Source organism: Rousettus aegyptiacus, unplaced genomic scaffold (assembly GCF_014176215.1).
Source record: "Rousettus aegyptiacus isolate mRouAeg1 unplaced genomic scaffold, mRouAeg1.p scaffold_m13_p_13, whole genome shotgun sequence".
NCBI classification, from domain to species: domain Eukaryota; kingdom Metazoa; phylum Chordata; class Mammalia; order Chiroptera; family Pteropodidae; genus Rousettus; species Rousettus aegyptiacus.
Window position 1 is genome coordinate 40,876,337 of NW_023416288.1, and position 19,712 is coordinate 40,896,048.

At 46.7% G+C, this 19,712-nt stretch overlaps 1 protein-coding gene across 2 annotated transcripts in view; it reads right to left on the bottom strand.

The window, feature by feature from the left end:
- Window positions 1-19,712, bottom strand: part of AOAH (acyloxyacyl hydrolase) — a 107,806-nt gene that overhangs the window by 25,414 nt on the left and 62,680 nt on the right. For both annotated transcript variants that reach the window (XM_016159783.2, XM_016159776.2), the window contains 2 exons: window positions 11,383-11,465; window positions 1,094-1,130 (listed from right to left, as the gene is read on the bottom strand). In XM_016159783.2, coding sequence (XP_016015269.2) covers window positions 1,094-1,130; window positions 11,383-11,465 — 120 coding nt within the window. The remainder of the gene's footprint in view (window positions 1-1,093; window positions 1,131-11,382; window positions 11,466-19,712) is intronic.

Here is a 19,712-nt window from a genome sequence, read left to right on the forward strand (position 1 = left end):
AGACAGCCTGGCAGTCGTGGGCCTGTAGCCAACTGTGAAAAATCAAGGGTTTCTCAAGGTTTTCATTCTAGGGCCTTGCTTCTGCCCCAAATAGGCACAGAATTGTTTTCTTATGCATAAAGCAGGAAAAGGAAAAAATCCTTTTTGCCTTTTTCAGATAGTTTGGCCAGATCTAAGTTTTACCCACGTTAAAGGCATTTTTTTTTTTGCAATCCTTCTTTAAAGATATGGGTATATTAATCACCTCCAATGCTCCCTGGCCCAGGAAGGATACTCTCTGAGTGTTTGCAGAGTGACTGACTAACTACTGATGCCCAGTGCAAGCGATTATGGGGCAACAACAGAGTTTTCACTCATTTTTCAAAATGACAAACCCAATTTATTTATTTTTATTTATTATTATTATTATTATTACCATTTTTGATTATATTTATTTTTAAAATTCATTTTTCAATTATGGTTGACATTCAATATTATATTAGTTTCAGGCATACAACATAGTGATTAGATATGCCTTATGAAGTGCTCACCCCAACAAGTCTAGCACCCATCCGACACCACACGGAGTTATTACAATGTTATTAACCATAGTCCCTACGCCATGACTTACAGCCTGTGACTATTTTCATGGCTGGAAATTCATATTTCTTAATCCCTTCACCTTTGTCATCCACCCCCAAGACCTCTCCCATCTGGCTACCATCGAAATGCTCTCTGTACCTATGAGTTTGTTTTATTTTTTAAAAATTAATTTATTTTTTACGGTGACATTGGCTAACGAAATCCAATGTTTCAGCTGTACACTTTAACAATAAGGCATATATATATTTACACCGTGTGTCCACCTCCCGTAGTCAGATTTCTTTCTGTCACCACATATTTGACCCCTTTACCCCGTCTACTCCCCCTTCCATCCCCGTCCCCTACCCTCTGGCAACCACCAGCCTATAGTCCATGTCCATGAGTCTCTGTTTGTTTGTCCTGTTCATTTGTTGCTTTTAGGTTTATATTCCACATATAAGTGATACCATATGATTTTCAACTTTGAGAAACGCAATTTAAAAATGACTTCTCAGATCCCTCTTCCACTTACCTTTCTATAAATTTCTCCAGGTTTTGGGAAGATGCACCTGAATAATTAAAATGAAGAAAATAATTAAGGTTAGCGAGTTCAATTGAATATTATGAGTATGAGAGTCTGGTTGACTGAAATCATGGAAAAAGCATTATCGTCCAGTCGGAGGTTGTCCACCTCATTATGCTGATGGGAATAACTCCCCCTGGAGCGATCCTTAAATGGGCTTTATGTCTAGTTGGCATTGTATTAACATAACCCCAAATTCTTTGGATTCACAGGTCTCGAGACATTTCCTTAACACGAATGAATAAACTTTCTCCTAAATGACAAAAAAAAAAAAAAAAAGGTGTATATCTATCACCAGAGGGGGAAATCACCCAGAAGACGAGGAACGAGCTGAGGGATGAGAGGAACAGTTAAAAAGGATTCTTCCAGAACCCTGGAGAGCCCCAGTCATTTGCTGGTGGTATTCCTGACACTCCGAGGCTCCCCCTGCTGGTCAGTCTGTGCAAGGTTCAGATCGGAAGGCTCATGTGACTCGCCCAAAGCCACACAACTTAATAATGTGGAGAACTACAATCCAGACCCCGCCCCTTCTGCCTGAGCCCTGTCTGACACTGCTTCTCTGGGCTGGGAATCTAGAAGGAGAACCCAAGTAGGTTTTCCTGTCCCTCGGAGGCTGGCCAGCGGTAATAAGTGAGTAATCCTCGGGTGGGTGGTGTCACTCGCGGGACAAGGAAGAGATTCCAGGGACTTCCTGCCTCGGGAGCCCGGGGAGCTGGCGCATTCGCTGACAGAGCCAGTGTGTGTTCTTGTGGCCCACGCGGGAGAAAGAGCAGTGTGGAGCTGAGGGGCACGCTGGTGCGCGCTCCCCCAAAGTTGGCGCGCGTGACCACGCAGGGACGGCCTCTTTGTCACGTGCAACCAAGTGCGAGCGGTACGGCCAGCACTGACGTCCTCTTGGCCGATTCAGGACTGTTACTGTATGAAGTGACTACCGATTCATTTCCTTTTTTATTGTGGTAAAATGTACGGCATGTAGACTTTACCCTTTTTGCCCCTGTTGAGTGTACGAGATTCGGCGGGATTAAGAACATTCGCGTTGTTGCGCAGTCACCACCACCGATCCTCGGGAATTACACCCCGTGGACCCCTCCCCCAGCCTCTGATCACACCGCTCTGCATTCTGTCTCTATGGATTAACCATCCCCGGTACCTCGTCTGGGCAGAATCGTGCACTATTTGACCTTCTGTGTCTGGCTCATTTCCCTTAGTGTAACGTTTCCAGAGTTCGTTTGTTCGGAGCACGTGTCAGAATGTCCTTCCTTTGAAAGGCTGAGCAACATTCCATCGTGTGCGTCTACCGCATTCCGTTTACCCGCTCACCGTGGACGGGCATTTGGGCCGTCCCTGCCTTCTGGCTACGGTGAGCGATGCTGCCGTGAGGACCAGTGTGCGAGTGTTCGTGGTGCTCGTTTAGGTTCCCACGTTCAATTCTTCTAATGGAAGTTGCCGACGATGTGGCAGTGCTACATTCAGTCTTCGAGGACCCGCCATGCGGTCTTCGCCCCGTCGCAGCGAGGCAGTACCTCGTTACATGCACACGCACACATGTGCGCATGAAGAGCAGGCGGCCCCTGCAGGGCACATGCACCTGTCCTTCCTTGCCGCTCGTTTGTCGAGCCGCCGGCCACGTGCCCGACGTGCAGGAGGGAATCGACAGGCGAGCTGGTCGCGGCCGCTGCACCGGAGGCGCAGCAGCGACGGCGCAGACTCGTACCCGAGCGCCGGTGCAAGGTTGAATGCAAAATGCACCCCACGGCTTGAGAAGACGGGAACTCGGCGTGATTTGAGCCTGTTCTCTCTGCTCCGAGAGAGGGCGGGATGTTGAGCACTGACACTTAAACGCGGAGACTCCGAGGATTTCCGGTGCGACGTTGCTCCCGGTCGTTCCCGGGAGGGGGGAGTAGGGGGGCGGCCATCGCGTGGCGGCCCGGTGCCCGTCACGCTCACGCTCACGCCGTCGGCCGGACCCCGCACTCACTTCCGGCCCCACGATCTCAGCTCCCCGTTTCCAGTAAGATCGCGAATCACGAGGTGTTTCATTCTCACTCTTTGGTTTGCGTCTTAATGAGACATGAAAACTAATGAAAGCTCGAGCCATGAGTGGGGGGAAAAAAATGAAAGGACCAGGTCAGGCCGATAATTTTCCTCATTGTCCAGAGAACGGCTGGGAATTTGAGGTGCGGGTCACCCGCAGAGCCTGAGGAAAGTGAAAATGAGAACCTGTCACGGCCCGCTTGGTGGTCAGCCTCTTCCCCTGGCCCACGCCGCCACATGCAGCCCTCCGCTGCTCAGGACAAGGATGGCTTGCCAGTGACAACCGGCCGTGGCGGATTTAAAAACAGCAATCCCAAACATCCGCTCCAGGAGAGGAAGTGCCTACTCTTCTTAACCCAAACTTTTTTTTTTTTTTTCCTTGTGAGTATTTATTACATGAGCCTAGAATTCTCTTTGCTCCAAAGTTGCTAAACCTCCCAGGATTTCCGTTTCCTTTTGGAAATCCCTGTTTTATGTAATTAGTTTATATGATCCCCGCCTCCCTTTCTCTTCTCAATTCTCGTTGGCTGCTGTTATGTCGTCTGCCAGCCCCACCCACGTTTTCCCTCTCCCTCCCCATCCCTATTATCTTTCTCTCCTGTATATGGACTTCTTCTCGGCCGCTGAGTTGGCTGCGGCTGCTGCTACCATTACGGAGCGCACTCGCTGAGACAGTTGGAACCGGAAGATGCAGGAGGAAGGAGAGCTCCTCGCCTGCGGGATGTGGCCAAGCGAGGCAGGCATTCGAAGAACTGGCATCGCCCGTAAGAGGAAAAGGTTTGACTGTGAAATAGGGGCATATAATTTTTTTGCCAATGGAGGAATCTACCTGTTCCTAGTTCGAGAAAGAAGAGGGTCCTTATTGGCCATCGGAGTCTAAATTCTGGCTCATTCCGTCCCTTTTAAATAAGGCACGGAGCATCACAGGGAGAGAAGGAAGGTTTCGCGGAATCTCGGCATTGGCCGTCGTCCCATGCGTGGATTTCAGCTTGCCTCTCCGCCGCTGGGTCGGTGCTGACCGCAGCATCGAACCCTTCAGGTTCTGTGCACCCAGGTCAACTGGTGAGACACTTTCAGGGGTCGTGCCTGGCCCCTTTTCTGCCTCTAGAGTGAATGAGAGGGTTTCTCCCAACGCGACATCTCGGAGCCACTGTCTACTTCTGGGGTGTGGGCCTTGAGTCCAGGCTGGGAGCTATCGGAGGACGAGAAGGCACTCCTAATTCTGGTTTTCTTCCTCCACTGACCTGCTACTATTTGCTTTTTCTGAGAATCTCCTATACGTGTTCCATAAACCCTGTCCAGGTGTCCTAGCTGCTTTCGGTGGGACAGACAGACAGGGTGAAGCATGCTGTTACTCCACTGTACTTGGAACCAGAAACCTGAATGCAGCGTAGAGAATATGAAAAGTTTATGGAAAATGACCTAAAATAAATCTAATAATGTCACTTATTTAATTAGATTTTAAAAATGCAGATTTTCCTTCTATTTTCATAATATAGGAAGCATTTCGAAGAACATAATTTATATAATCCAGTTAAAAAAAATCTGCCGTGAGAAATTTAAATGCCTTCTTTTCTCTAAAAGCATTTTCTTGCAATAAGCAGAAACATTCAGACTAGTACATTGACCCAAAGCTCAAAATAGTGGGGGCTTAATAATTGTTTGTTGTGACATTTCCCCATGATGATTCTATTACTGAAAATGCTTTCGGATTCTTAAGTGTGGTTCTGAATTTCTGTGACAAACTAGAAAAGCGAGTCTCCCAAACACATTTTTAAAAAGAATATAATAATTTCCCAGTGTTGCTTAAATATCTCCCACTCTCGGAATTTGACACAGCTTCATAAGTACCCTTCAGACACACTGAATTTCTTCCCCAAAGATTATTTTGCCCTCGGAGCCTCTAAGCACTGAGTCTCCATCTCTTTACGCTTTTGGATTTTTTTTTTCTTTCCTGTAGGGCTCTCTGCTCGATACACCTTCTCTGTGAGGTCTTCTTGGCCCTCTCCAGGCAGAGTTGATGCCTCTCACGTCCAGAGTCCTCAACCTACCTCTATTTTAGGGTCATTTACAAGAACCGAAACTGTTTTCTTATTTGTCTTTCTTTTCCTTTTAGTCATGATCTCCTAGAAGACAGGAACTCTGTCTCGCTCATCTTTCTATTTCCAGTACCTATTGCCATATCGGAGGGGACACAGAGGACGTGGTGGGGGCAAAGTCAAGTGGAAAAGGAGAGGAAGGAAAGTAAAAGAGAAAAGTAAAAGAGAAGGCCAGAGGCACATCCCAGGATGCAGTGCAGCCGATCGAAACCCAGCAAGTTCGTTTTGGTCATCGACATCCATGACCATGTGCTTTGCCCCTGATATCCTTTATCTTAAGCCCCAAACCGAAGGAATCAACTAAAAAGAGACCCCCCCCCCCCAGGACACAAGGAGCCTTTGCCACAGACAGTTATGTGAAAAAATATATAAGATATTTGCTTCCGACTTTGCCTTCTGCAGGTGTGAACGCTCATGAGGTACAGGATGAAAATCCTCACCTAACAGAAGACCCTAAGCACACACTTTGCACGTGGCCCTCGCTGTCAGGTGCTCTCCCAGCTGGAGGAGGGGCAGGCCTGTCTGGAAGGGCAGCACGGACAAATACCAGGAAGAGCTCCCGTCTGGACTGAAATGTCTCCACTGTTTCATGATTCTTTGAAATTAAAAGTCTTGAAAGTATTAAAATAGGAATAATACCCCCTTATAAAAGGAAGGAAATGTGTTCTTCTATATGAAATGTGTCGCACTGAAATGTTTCTCTTTCAAACTTTTCTATTATAATTAAACATTGTATCTTAGAGACATATTTGGTCCTTCAGAGAAATAACGAGCTTCGAGCTTCGACATCTGCAGGCATTGAGTGTATCTGTAAACGTATGTCTTTTAGATCAAGCATCTCGAAAATTGTTTCATACGCTGGCCATTAAAATTCTCCATTTTTTTTTGTATCTATCTACTTCCAGTTAGTCCCCTGCTCGCCATTCTCCCAGGAAATGGGTGAGCACCTGGGAGCACAGCGAGGGGCGGCCACTCCCAGTGCGGATGGGACACGGGTCCCGGCAAAGCCATGTCCAGAAGCGCTTCCGACTTTCTGAAATGAAACCACCCCAGACAGGGGTTGATGTCAAGGTTTTGCTAAACCTGCAGAAGCAAAGTGAGGAGAGGCTGCCGGTGCACACGCCACTCTGCTCCAAGCCTGCGAGGAGGTCCTGCTCCGAAAGTTCAGAGTGACTCTGAGTGACGCCCACACCCCCGTCAGAGACTCGGGCTGCGTGGGGCTGGCTTTTTTTTTTTTTTTTTTAATTAAACAGACAAATCTTGTTTATTCTGGAAGCAAATACCTTACAAATTTTTATTTACTTAAAAATACGTACTTAACAAAAAAAAAGTACGGAAACTACCTTAAGCTTTTCCTTCTACCCTTCACGTGAGGTGAAGCATAATCTAGCTGACCGTGGTTTCCGCCCGCCACGGAGGTGTCAGGCTGGCACGAGACGGCCGCGAGCACTTCGCTTCTCCTCAAAGGTTGAGTGGAACCCCTGGGAGTCATTCGGGTCCCTGTCTACGAGCGGCAGATGCTTTCCCAGCTGCTTCACCGTCAGCCCGGGAGCCAGACCTACAGCAAAGAGCTCAGCACCCAGCAAGAAAGGCAGGACCGGAGGGCTGGGGACACTGGGAGGCTCCGCTGGGCGCACGCATGAGCCGGAAGGGAGGGCATGCAGGGCCAGTGTGGGGTGGAGAGGAGCTCACGTGCCTCGAGTCCTCAGAGAGCATGCGCCCCGAGGCCCAACGCCGAGGTCCCAAGACTGCGACACGCAGCAAAGGTGTAGGAGATGGTTTTGGGGTCCACTAGCCGAACCGGCCTCCCCAGCTCACACTGCCCAGCGTCCACGCTTGAAGGTCTAGTTTCTGAGCACTGATCATCCTTGCTGGAGAGAATCCCCCCTATCTGCTTCTGCTCCTTCCAGCATGTTCTGGAGCTCCCAGCGCGATCAGCCAAGGCCTGTTCTCAAGCATCTCCGCAGCTTTTACCCCTTGCTCCGCCTCAGCTCCCCTCCCCTCCCCTCAGCCTTAATCCGGCCCTTGCCCTTGCTCCAAGGCCGCCCCGTCTCCCACTCCCCGGGGCTCCCTCTGAACCCCGCTCCCCTCCCCTCCATCCCTCGCCCCAGCTCCGGTCAATCTCAGACCTTCCATCTCCGTTCCCGTCACTTGCCTCTCCTGCTCCTAGCCCAGTTTTTTTTCTCCCAGAGAGAGCCCCCTTCTTTCTGCCATATTCTCCAGATGGGGCTGGCGACCCCTCGTCCATCCCCACGACCTTCCCGCCTGCTCCCGTCTCCGACGTCTGGAGACAGGGGCGCCTTAGATGACCCCTCTTTCTGTCCTCCAGTTCTTGGAGCCACAGGCCTTCCTGTCGTGGACATGTATCTTTTAAATTTATTTTTTCAAATCTACTGTTTCTTTAAAAAAAATCTATGTTGAAAAAGTGCCTGACTTTTTTATAAACGAGGTGGTGGGGCGTGGAGTTTTCTGCATTTGACCTTTCCCCAGCCCCGTGGCGAGGTTCCGGTTTGAACTGTTAGTCCCCCTGCCGGCCGAGCAAAGCCGGCCCTATCTGGGTTTTGCCATGAATTCCACAGTGTCATGTGACACAATTTAAAGAGCTGGCTTTATTGGGGGAGGGGCAGACTTGCAAGACTGGGCTTGTTTCCCGAACCCTGTCACCCCACTGAGTCTGAGCGCCGCTCTCGCGGGTCAGGACGGAGTGAGCCCATGGGAGCTGGCTTGTTGTCTAGGCAACCCAGAAAGACATCCGGGGCCACTTTTGGCAACTGCGCTCCTGAAACCACGACTCTCGGTTTAGAGATGCAAAAGGTGCCAGAGAAATTACATGATTCATGCAAGCCCCACACCCGTCCCATCCCAGGGCCTAAATTCGGAACGAGCCGGGCTGTTGACTCTGTGAGAAAGGACAAGATTTGATGGAGCGACGAGGGGGGGGCGGGCGCTGCCCCTGTGACCGGGCCTCGCTTGGCACCTCTGAGGAGGAAGCCGGTGGCCCGCGAGGGGCTGGTTTTCGCCTTCGCCGCGCTGGCCTGCCCGCCCCGCATCCTCCCACGCTCCGTTTCCGCGAGCCCCGAGCCGTAAGGGCCGCTGCAAGCCACCCCCTTTGCAGGAGCATGGCTGTGCCTAACCCTCACGCCAGACAATTAGCAGCCGAATTAAAGGTCGCGTCGACATTTCACAAGTTAAAACGCTTTATAATCGCTGGTAATGGCACACGGTACAGATAGCTACAGGAACTCCGAGGACTCATACCTAAACATCAAGATGAAAAAAGGAGCTGTTTCTTTAATTCTTATTATATAATTTTTAAGAAACACTTTAATATTCTATTCAACTCTCTCCTTTCTCCTCTTTCTCTCTCGCTGGTTCTGAAAAATAAGTGTAGCCATAAATATGCGGGATGTAGAAAGCTGACTTTTCTTATATCTAATAAAAGCTTTGGGGAGCAATCGAAATAACTTGGCGCGGGGAGTCAGGCTACACGCTGCATAATCCTGAAAGATCTATAGCGAGGAGAAGGAACGGCGAACAGGAAGAGGAAGAGGGGCCGGAGAATCAAACCAGAGCATTAAATAACGAGTAACTAGGAGAAACTAAAAAAAAAAAAAAAAAAAAAGTGTCTTTTAGAATTACATCCTTAGGAATAAAACACTCAAGCAGCAGCATCTTCTGAGAAGTTACGCTAGACAAAGTGTACACTCCCTCTATTTCTAAGGATTGCAAATTTAAAGAAAAGAAAGGAAATAGTCTCTCCTGCCCTCCCGACAACTAGTCATTAGACAAAAGCCTGACGGAAGCCACAGGTTTTGCGCAAATTTCGAGACGTGCGGTGTTTCGGAGTAGGCTCTCCTGCAGTCTCTCCTTCCCCTGCTTTTATCTCCACGGTCGGAATTTTACAGGACCGTTGTCGAGACGGCATGCCGCGAAAGGAGAAACAGCTCCTATAAGTGGCACCGAGGACTCTGCGGGGTGTCTCACTTTGGTCTTTTTGATTTTACCAAAGATTGCTGTATTCATTGTGGGGAGACAGTGACGTTGCGTTGATGTGTCTGGGTCTCGTGGAGAGAGGAGAGAAAGGGTCACGGGCGCGTGGGGTGAGCAGCTCGCAGCCCGGCTGGGTGAACGCTGTTGCTCATCCCCCGTGGTCAGCCGATGCCCTCGGCGGTGGGACCTCGGGCCCGCCCTGCACGGTTCCTAGACTTCGTTATTTATTTCCAGTTTTTTTTTTTTTTTAAAAAAGGATATTTCTACATTAAAAGAAAGTCTTTGGGAAACAGAAAAGTAAAAAAATAAAAGCAATCACTCATAATTTGTCAAATGTAATGATTTGGGTGTGTCTTCTATGTACGGCTGTTTTTCCTCAGTTATTTTAAAAAATGTAGTAGAAGCTAAACTATACTGTCCAATTGTACATCCTGATTTTTCTTTTGGCAGTGTTTTGTCTTTCTAAACAAAAATATATAAGCTTTTAACCGTTGTTTTCTAGAACTCTGTAGAATTTCACGCAGGGGTTTTTGTTCTTTGGTTTTGACAGTCCAGGCTGCATTGACGGGTAGCTTCCCACGGCACTGGGACTGCGAATTTCTCTCTAAAGGAGACGAGCAGGTGCAACAAGGGGCCGAACCTCACTTTGATGATTCCCAGCCGGGTTCGATGATGGCTTTCCTGAGACCGCTGGTCGTGTTCACAGCGGAGAGGTGAGGCCGACCTCCTTCTGTAGCTGATCTCAGATCGTAGGCCAGTGACTGTCTTATCTTTGTTGGTGTCTGGGCCGAACCAGACGAGCTGGGGAAAAAATTCCAGCTCTTGCAACTTACTGTCTCTGTGACCTAGGGCCAGGTTCTTGGTCTCTGTATGCTTCTGTTTTCCCAACTATTACAGCGTGAACATCACTGTGACTCCTCAATTCTGAGAAATGTATTTTAACAAATTCAGTATTGGGTTGAGTGCTGTAATCAATGTGTGGATTGTAATTTTTCCTCTCAGAGCTGTTACAATCAGTGGCATCTTGGAACCGAAGAAATATAATACTACTCGACTTTCAGTTTGTTAAGAGGATTAGCTGAAATAGTATACATACGCATGCTTAGCACTTGTGAGAGATCAATAGATATCAGCTGTTATTAGAAAAAAGTCTATTTTGTTCTTAGGATAGAACATTTGGTGTAGAGTGCACAATGTCAGAAATTTGTGGGCCATATATGTAGCTAAAAGTTGTTCTGCTTGGAAACTTCCTCGGCGTTCTCGTTAATTGGAGATGGCACGGGATGGAGAACAGGTTCGCCTTCCTGTGTGCCACGTCTAATCTGTTGATGGTGACGGTCGGACGTGCTGTGTCGTGAGAATCTGGGTACAGCAGGCGAGAATGTCAAGGTCGATCGGAAACGTCTTCCCTGGGCTTAGGAAGATGGAGAGGTGGCACCCTTGCTGTGCGCCGTCTCTGCATCGCGGTGTCATGGGACACGACTTGGCAGCTCAGTAGGCGCTGGCCAGGCCGTGGTTTACGAGTCAGGAGTTTCCCCAGAATCTTGTGGCCAAGGTGGGAAGTGAGAACCCCACAGGTAAGAAGCCAGCCCAGAAGACACAGCCTTCCTGGGCTACCCGGGACGCCGCCAGACACCTGCCAGCCTCCACGACACGCTAGAGACACATTCCTTTCCTGAACAGCTTTGGGGACATCAGCCACTTTGCTGTTTTTTCTTAAAATTCTGACCCTGGTAGAAATGTGGCCGACTTTACACCAGTGGAGAGGGCAGAGTCTTTGCAGTGACCTTGATTTTGCTCGGTTCCTGTTCTGCTAATGGTTACTTAGGTCCTTCCTCCTGGGCCTTGATTGCCCTGTACCTGGGCCTTTCTAGAACGTGGCTGTTGGAGGATCGCCCTGACCCCTCGCCCACGCCTGACTGTGTCTCGCTCTTGTTCACTTCTGCTGTGGGGAAAAGGCCCCGAGCCAAGGTCCTCGCTCTCTGAAAAGGGCCATGGCTTTGGAAAGGGAGACTATTCATTTTGTCCCATTATCCTTGTTATCTAATTCTCAGCTTTTGTGGTCCTTAAGAAATAAAATCCATCATGAAAGGCCGTAGGCGGAAGGTTACGTACCATTTTTTGAAAGATTCTGGTAGTCTCTGTGATTGCAGCGGTTTCTTTCTCGTAAACGGAGGTAAAGGGAGTTTTCTTTAATTCTGAAACAAAGAAGATCAACAGAACACGTTTTTCTTATGGTTTTTAAAAAGAAGCAGACACATCTTTTCTAAACTGTCAGCGTAAGAGCTGTGGTAAGAAACGGTCCTACGCAACGGGCCACATGGATGTGGCAAGAGCAAGCTTTTTCTTTTTAGGAGGGCCTCCAGAGTCACCTCTCTTCAATCTTGTTTACCCGCAGCTACCTTAAGAGCCTTGAGCAACTGGTCCTCTTTCCGGCCTCTGTGGTTTCGGACCCGGCCGTGTGCCCTCCCTCCTTTCAGTCGCTGTGACGCTGTGGCAGACACTCGCGCCCTGCACATCCGTCTCTCCCCTTTGTCCGTTTTAACAGAACTTTAACGAGGACATACGTCTGCCCAGAAGGATGAGTGCTTTACCCAGCTCCCCCTGCTGGGATTGGCCTCTCTGCTTAGTGATGGACGGTGAGATAAAAGTGGAATTATTGAGCAGCAATTTCTGGGGATGTTTCTTAGGAAACAGTGGGCAGGTGGCCCCGGGCTCTTCATTCTGCTGCCATTTTTAGACCGTGGGGATAAGTTCTATCCTGGGAAGGCAGAGCAGTGAGCCGGAGGGACCCTGGGTCCCCGAAATTCAGTGGATTGAGCTCCCGTACCAGACCTGGACTGCGCATATCTGAACTTTTACATTTGAGAGAAATAAACTCCTGCATCATCTTATTTAACCACCCACGTGTTGAATCTCTCTGCTACTTATCGCTGAATCCAATACTAATAGACACAGAGATAAGACAGACATTTGTGACCAGTATCAGGCCGTGATCGCACATATTTTAAGCCACTTTCTTGGCTCTTCTTAGTCCCATCTTTGATTTTTATGCTTTTTGGCCAAGATTGAATTTGATTTAAACATAATTTAATGTTATAGTCTGGACTTTTATAGGCTTCCAAAATCCTTTTTGAAACAAGACCAGGTATAAACTAATGAATAATGATCAAACTCAGAAGTATTGGATCACTCCTCGACCGTATTTTCTTTTCATTATAATAACTTTATATCCCACAACCCTGGATAAAATACTGCCAATTTTGAAGTGTTACCCAGGTCTCGCTCATTGTGTGATACTGTTTGACAATTGTCTCGGTGATGCAGAGAGGTAAGTGTGTATCAGGTCTGGACCCTGGGCTGCACTGAAAGTGAGAGTCTTTTTGAAGTCTGAGAAAACATAGTATTTCTTAATAGAAGACTCAGTTGTCTGAGCACTATTTCAAGTATGAGATTTTTTTTGCTTTGTGGTGGGATTTGGAGGTAAATGACTTCTTTGACTTTGTAAAACCAAAGCTACTCATGCACATTAGTTAAAAAACAAACAAACAAACAAACAATCTCGTTTATTTTACCTGGGTGATGTTTATTGAGACTTACTATGTTCCAGGTACTGTTCTAGGCACCTGGGTCATATCGATAAATAAACAACAATAAAGACCTCTCCCCCTGTGTTGTTGACATTCTAGCAGGGAAAAAACAAAAACAAAAACCACTAAACATCATGAACAAGCAAATTATAGAGGATGCTAGAAGGTGGTATGAGAAGAGGAAGCAGGGAACCTGGGATTAGAGCGGTCAGAGCGACCTCACTGAGAGGTGTAGGGGGACAAGGCTTCGAGGCCACGGGGGCCTCCCAGAGCCCAACGGTGTCCCTGTTCACCCGAGGCAATACCCCACTCCCCTCCCTTCCCAGCTCTACGCCCAGCCTCAACCAACGTCCACCTTAACCGACGAAGTCATTTGGCATCTTCTTCCAGTCTCTAAGTAACAGACTTCCAAGGCTACTTCTAGATTGTTAGTCTGTGGCGTTATCTATTCATTTTTTGCTACCAAGAGGAGGAGTTAGCTATTCACAGTTGATTTAAGATTGCTTTTCCTTCCCTTCACACCCCTTCTGTTTCCCTGGAGTTAATAGCTGCCTATTGTTTCTTCGCTTAATTTTTAAGTATTTATCATCAATTCACCCCCACATCCTTTATAGTTGTTTGTGCCCTTTTCAGCAAGCTCTGAGTTATCAGATAGCTTATTCATTTCATTTCTGCGTGTGTGAAAATCTCTCCGGGGACTTGCTGGCCTCTCACCCCGCCACGTGGCAGGGAGATCCCGGGAGGGCCCTTCCTCCCCATCATGGGAGTTCTCTCCGCCTCTTCTTGGCTTGTTAGATTTCTTGTTTCCTGGAAGACCACACTGTCCTCGTTTTTGATGGAGAGCTTTTTAGTAACTTTTGAAGGATGCGTGGGAAGTAACATTATTATTATTTTTTCTAGAATTTGTATATCTGAAAAAGTTTTTATTCTTTGACTCGGTCTCCTAAATTTCTAGTCTTTGTGTCCTATTTTCCATCTTTTTGCCTTTTTCTCTATTTTCTGGGTGATATTCTCAACTCAATATTTCAACTTTTCTATGACAATCAGCTTATGCCACTAGTATAATTTTCAAGACATCTTTTTTCTGTTCTTTGAATATTTCTTTCATTTTAGCATAATGTTCTTGTTACACAAATAAAACAGCTCTTATCTCTTTGAAGATATTAATTTTAGTTATTTTTATAAGTAGGATATTAATTAAAGCTTTTAAATTTTCCCCATGAGTAAACAAAGCCATAGTCTGTTTTCTCGAAGCTGTCTTTTTTCTTTGTTTTCACATTGTCTTTCGCATTCAAAGTTTCCCTCAGATGCCTGGGCTGTGTGTTGGCTTATGTTTAAAAGTGGAAACTGGTTGAAAATTCAGAAGCTGATTGGAAAGAGGGCCCCTGGGGGTGACTCTCTGACTAGGACCTCGCTGTTGGCGGGCTGGGCCTTTCTTGGGGGAACCCCTGCTGTTCACGTCTTTGGGGGTTTTCCTCTTGGGATGTGCGGATCCCCCAGGAAAGGATCTCCCAGGCCCCAGCGAGATCGCCAGCACCCTGAGGCCGGGGGCGTGTGGTCCTCAGCATTCGGCATGCATGCGTTTTATAGGCGGTTCCTCTCCCCATGGATGTCCGGCATCTCCCAGTCCAGAAGCCCTTGATTTCAGCCTCTCCAGAGAAGAAAGCTCTGGTCCCGTACTAGAGTAAGCAGGAGCGGCTGGGGAGGGATCTGACTGCGTCTTCGGCAACCTCTCAGCCGGCGCTGCGTGTGTAGGCTCGCCCTCACTGCTAGCGCCACTGTCCGCAGCCGGGTCCCAGTCCCGCAGTGGTCCTGCTTCCTGGCGACCCCTCCTGCCAGTTCAGGACGGAGCTCTACTGAGTCCGCGAAGTCGATCACTACTGTCCTTCTGCCTTCTGGCTCCCGACACGTCGTGACTGTTGGCTCTTCCTGTTTTCTTTGTCCTTGTGGACAAACTCCTTTATAGTCACTTTCTCATGGTTTCTCGAGGGAGAGAAGTAAATGCTCTGTTCAACTTGCTGCCCCACTCAGAAGCCTACACCGAGCACAGACCGCATCGTGTATGGCCTCCATCTGCCTGGACTATTTTTATTCTCTTTTGAAAAAAGCAGATGGGAAATGGGACATTAGATCTGAGGTCAATACGAAAATAATTTCATGGTCAATAAAGAGGGATTGCTTTCCTTTGGGAAAGTAACTGTTACCAATATTTAGCCATACGCGTATTTTTGATAATTCTAAAAATGGAATTTACGTACCGAAACAGTGCATTGCTCGTGACCTGCTCACGGAGAGTAAAGGAGTGTGGATTATTAATATTATGGAGACAGTTAGTTGCACGTTTCATTATAAGTATTCAGAAATCTTTACCATTGGCGAGCGAATAGTTTCATTAACATTTCTGACCAGAAATAGCATCAAGAGTTTTGGGATTCAGGCTTTGTACTAGGCACTAGAAAGAATTTCATGTAATCAAAGATACTGTTTTCTCCGCCCCCCCGCCCCACCTCAAATATATAATCTCTCTTATAAATTCTAGAATCGAATTTGTCGTGGAGTGCTCGGGAATCTCAAGAAGATTGATCGATACAGCATTCTGGGCAGCTTGTAACACAGTGTTCTGAGAAGCCTACGAACCGAGAAGGCGGCTTAATAGAAAGGTATCTGTCTACAGAGTCAGCTGAACCTGAACTAACGGGGTAAACTGAGATACTGCACATAGCAAGATTAACGGTCACAGCCGTCCTGGCTTTAGACCCCTCTCCTCCTGCTCCGCTCTCCCTTGGTGGACGGGGGCTTCCCCGAGTGATTTTTCCATGTCTTCTTCCCCTTGTTTGCACCGCGACCCAGGCCCAGGCTGGCATAAGAGGGGGTGGCTTCAGTCCTATAGCTGTGGGTTGCACAGGATGGGTGCTTGAATGTTCTCTACCTCCTGCCTTCCCCGGCACCCCTGGTCCTGGGCGCTGGCTGGGAAGTGCATTATAGTAAATTCCCAATTTTATCAGCTCAGTGTACTTACTGTACGGCCCAGGAAGTACAGGCACTGTGATTGGTGGGATTTTGATCTCTAACGCCGAAGTTTAAAACGGGTGAATCTCGGACAGAACGTCTCCTGGTCGCTTTCCCCATCATGGGCTCAGGTAACACGCAAAAGACAACCCTTTCTCTGAGAGCCTTCTCAGGCAACCTCCCAATCCCTCCATTTCACTATGACTAAAAGAAAAACAGAATAAAGCAAAGAGCGAAATCAAGACCGAGCCTCGAGAATAATGCAGACAAATGAAAGGGGTCGATTTAGAACTGGAAAAAGGATCACCTCCTATGCTGACTCGGAGCAGGACCTATTCAGAGAGAGGCATCGAAACAGTTTCCCAGAAGCCTTCGCACGTCAGAGGTTTGAGGGGTCAGCCAGGCATGACATTATTCAAGCAACAGTGACGTATCAGGTGCCGTTGACGTTCCTGAGGCTACTGTTGACTGTCTCCAGAGGCATAGCTATTCTGAGGCTCAGTGGAGTTGAATCTTAGGGAATAAATAAGTCACAAAAAAGACAGGCTTGGAAGGCTAGCGGCAGCGTCAGCGAGAGGCAAATGGTAGCATTTGATGTAAAAGGTTATGGCAGAAGGAGTGCGTTAGGATAAAATTGGATAACATGGAGACTAGACAGTCTTTATCCAGGGACCTCTACTTCAAAGTTTTAAGAAAAGGGTGGATAGTTTTCTTTCTGATGTGGATGGATGGAGGTCAGGCCAGCATGGGGCCAGGGAGATAGATTAAAGACCTTTTAAAATTCCTCCTAGTCTTTTGATACTAGCTACATCTCAGAGCCTTGTGTCACAGAGCAACCAAGATTTCAGCCTCAGAGAGATAAACATGCAGAACATGATTTGCTGTGCATTCGGAGAGATTGGCCGTGGGCTAATTATGCAGGGGTGTGTCCCGGGGTGAGCACGACTCCAGAGGAGGTCTTGGGAGTTCAGACATGAAAAGATTAGCAAGACAGCACGACAGATTTTGCATTTGGAGCAGCAAAATAGTACGAGAAAATAGACTTCATAGGCATTGCGTTCAATAATTCATGAGCTGTTGTACTCAGACAAGGCTTCTTCTTACCTGTTAAGTTAACCTCCCACTAAGATTCCTTCCTCTGCCCTTCCCTGAGCTTGGAGCAGTTATATCTCTCTGTCTTTGCTTTTCTCAGTCTCGAATTTCATTCTAGGCCACTGTATCAGGGTAAACAAACTGTGATAAAATAGAGATTTAAGACCGTGGATGCTTATAAATCTGAAAAGATCGGTTGTGACATAGAAGATTGCTTTAATAATCTAAACACCATTTCTCAAAGGACGCTCTATGAAACACTCATTTCTTGAGATGTATCTTTCTCATAAAATGCACACGCACAGATTTCGCATAGTTCTGTGGTCAAATAAGTTTACAAAATGTTTCATATTATACTTTAGAGATACACAAAGCTTCTTGGCTTCTTAAAGGCTCTGATAAGTCTTATACTGAATAAACTTGTTTTCCTTTATTTAAATGAGCATTTCTAAAACATTTGACCTAGAAATCTTTTTAAAAAAATGTATGTAATACCTAACATCCTGTGGAACTAGTGTTTCACTGAGCAGATTTTGAAGAATATAGATGATTTATCTCTGTGATCTGTATTTGAGTATTGAATGGTCTTAAACGTCAGGTTCACTTGATTACACGAATTCTACAGAGAAATTTAGAGGTTTTTAAATTTACTCTGATCAATCAGGAATGCAAAATTATATCATTGTGGACAAACATTCACATAGAGGCTTGGTTTATCTATTATTGACCAAATTCACTTGTTAGCAGATCTTGCCTTTGTTTTATTCTTACTACCTGGCTAAGGAATTGGTAATTTTACTTTAAATTTATTTTCTTCAATTTGTTGACTATGAGATTATTTTACTATTTTAATGAATTTTGTTAAATTCTTGTAGAACATTTCTTATAGAACACACTTAGGAGTCCAAGGGCTTAAGTCCAAGGAATTGATTTTTATACCTATCATGTCATGAAGCTGGTGATTCATTTCATGCTGTTTATATTCATGTTCCCTTGTTTATACTCCTAGGGTTTTCCCTGAAATGTTAATTCCTGCAAATCCGATTTGATTTCAGCAGTCGGAGAAAATGCAAGGAAAGGAAGTTTCTTGATTGTAAAAGACTCTACAGATGTAAAGTGATACATTAGGAACTTACTCAGTGATTCTTTCATTGAGTACCTATTATGGTGCCACATGCTATACGGGGGGCTTGGGCTACAGAGCAGAGTTGAGCACTTGAGATGCTCAGAGTCTGGTGTGGGGTGGGAGGAGTGGGGAGACCATGAGTAATCAGTTACGGCAGGTGAGGTGACATTGGTATTGAAGAAGCACAGGAGACAGTCGTCCAGCCAGAAGGGGGTTATTATGAAGAGATTGGATAAAGGAACCGACCCATGAGTGGTGAGAGTTGAAGCATGAATAGGGGATGAGTAGATAAGACAAAGATGAGGGCAAATGCCTATGATGCTCGAACTCACCAGCAATCAAGAGGTTCCATATTAGAACACAAATAAAATATTGTTAAGTGGGAAAAAATTAAGAAGGTGGATAATACCCACCATTGGCAAGGATGTGGGGAAAACATTTATTTTCATACATTGTTTGTGAAAATATAAATGGGTATAGCCTTTTTAGAGGGATTATGAAAAATTAAAATAGGACACACTATGATCTATCAGTGTTTTGCTGAAGAAATCCACCTGTGTATTCATAAAGAGAATTATAGAATATTCATTACAACATTATTGGGAATAATGAGGATTTGGAATTAAATGAATTTTGCATCGATAGGCGAATAAAACAACTCTGCTATAAAATACCATCCAGAGAACGGACAGGGCTTCGACAAGTATTGTTAGAGCAAAGCGTTAATTTACAGCATCCTATGCACGGAATGATGTCGTTTATGGCAAAATCCCAACAAAGCATTTATTTCTTTGTGTAAAAATCTGTGCATGTAATGACATAGAAAGGGTCTGGACAAAATCACACAAAACTGAAAACAGGGCTTTCTTCTGGGAAAGGGGGTGAAATTGGGGGAGGGTTTTGGCTTTTCGCTTTATGTGCCTCAGGTATTTTTTTTTAAAAAAAATGAAAACATATTTATGATTTGAATAAATAAATTAAAAAGATGAAAATTTAAAAATAAGTAGAGTCAAGGAGGAATCATCACAGGTGGAGAGATTTGTCAGCTCGCGGGGGGCCGCGTGCTTGGCCAGAGCCGGTGTCTGCAGATGGATGGTCCTTCCTGCTCCAGGTGTTGCCTTCATGCACCTGCGTCCCGTCCCTTCTTGCCTCCTCCAGGACCCTGACCCTTCCTCCATCCACTGCTCTCTCTCCTTTGGATCTTCCTATCACTATGAGCACACTGTGGGACTTTTCACCTGATACGGTCTCCCTGACCTTTTATTCCCCACCAGCCATCACCGATTTCTCTGCTCGCCCTCACGGTAAGATCGGTTAGGAGTTGTTTATGCTCACCTGCATTTCCTTCGCCACCTCCTGAACCTGTTCTCTCCAATCAAGCTTCTGTCCCCCTCCCCCCCGCCACTGAAATGTTTCTGGTCAAAGCGCCCTCAGGATCACCATCGGGCACACCGGTTCCCCGCCTTCCTCTGCCTCTGGCAGTGCTTGGCTGATCCGCCACTTGCCTCTGGAAACGCCTTCTTCACTTGGCCTCCCGGACACTAAACCCTCCCAGTGTTCTTTTTACTTTGAGGGCTGTTCTTTCTTAATCTTTTATTCCCAAACCTCTGTGTGTTGGCATCCTCCAG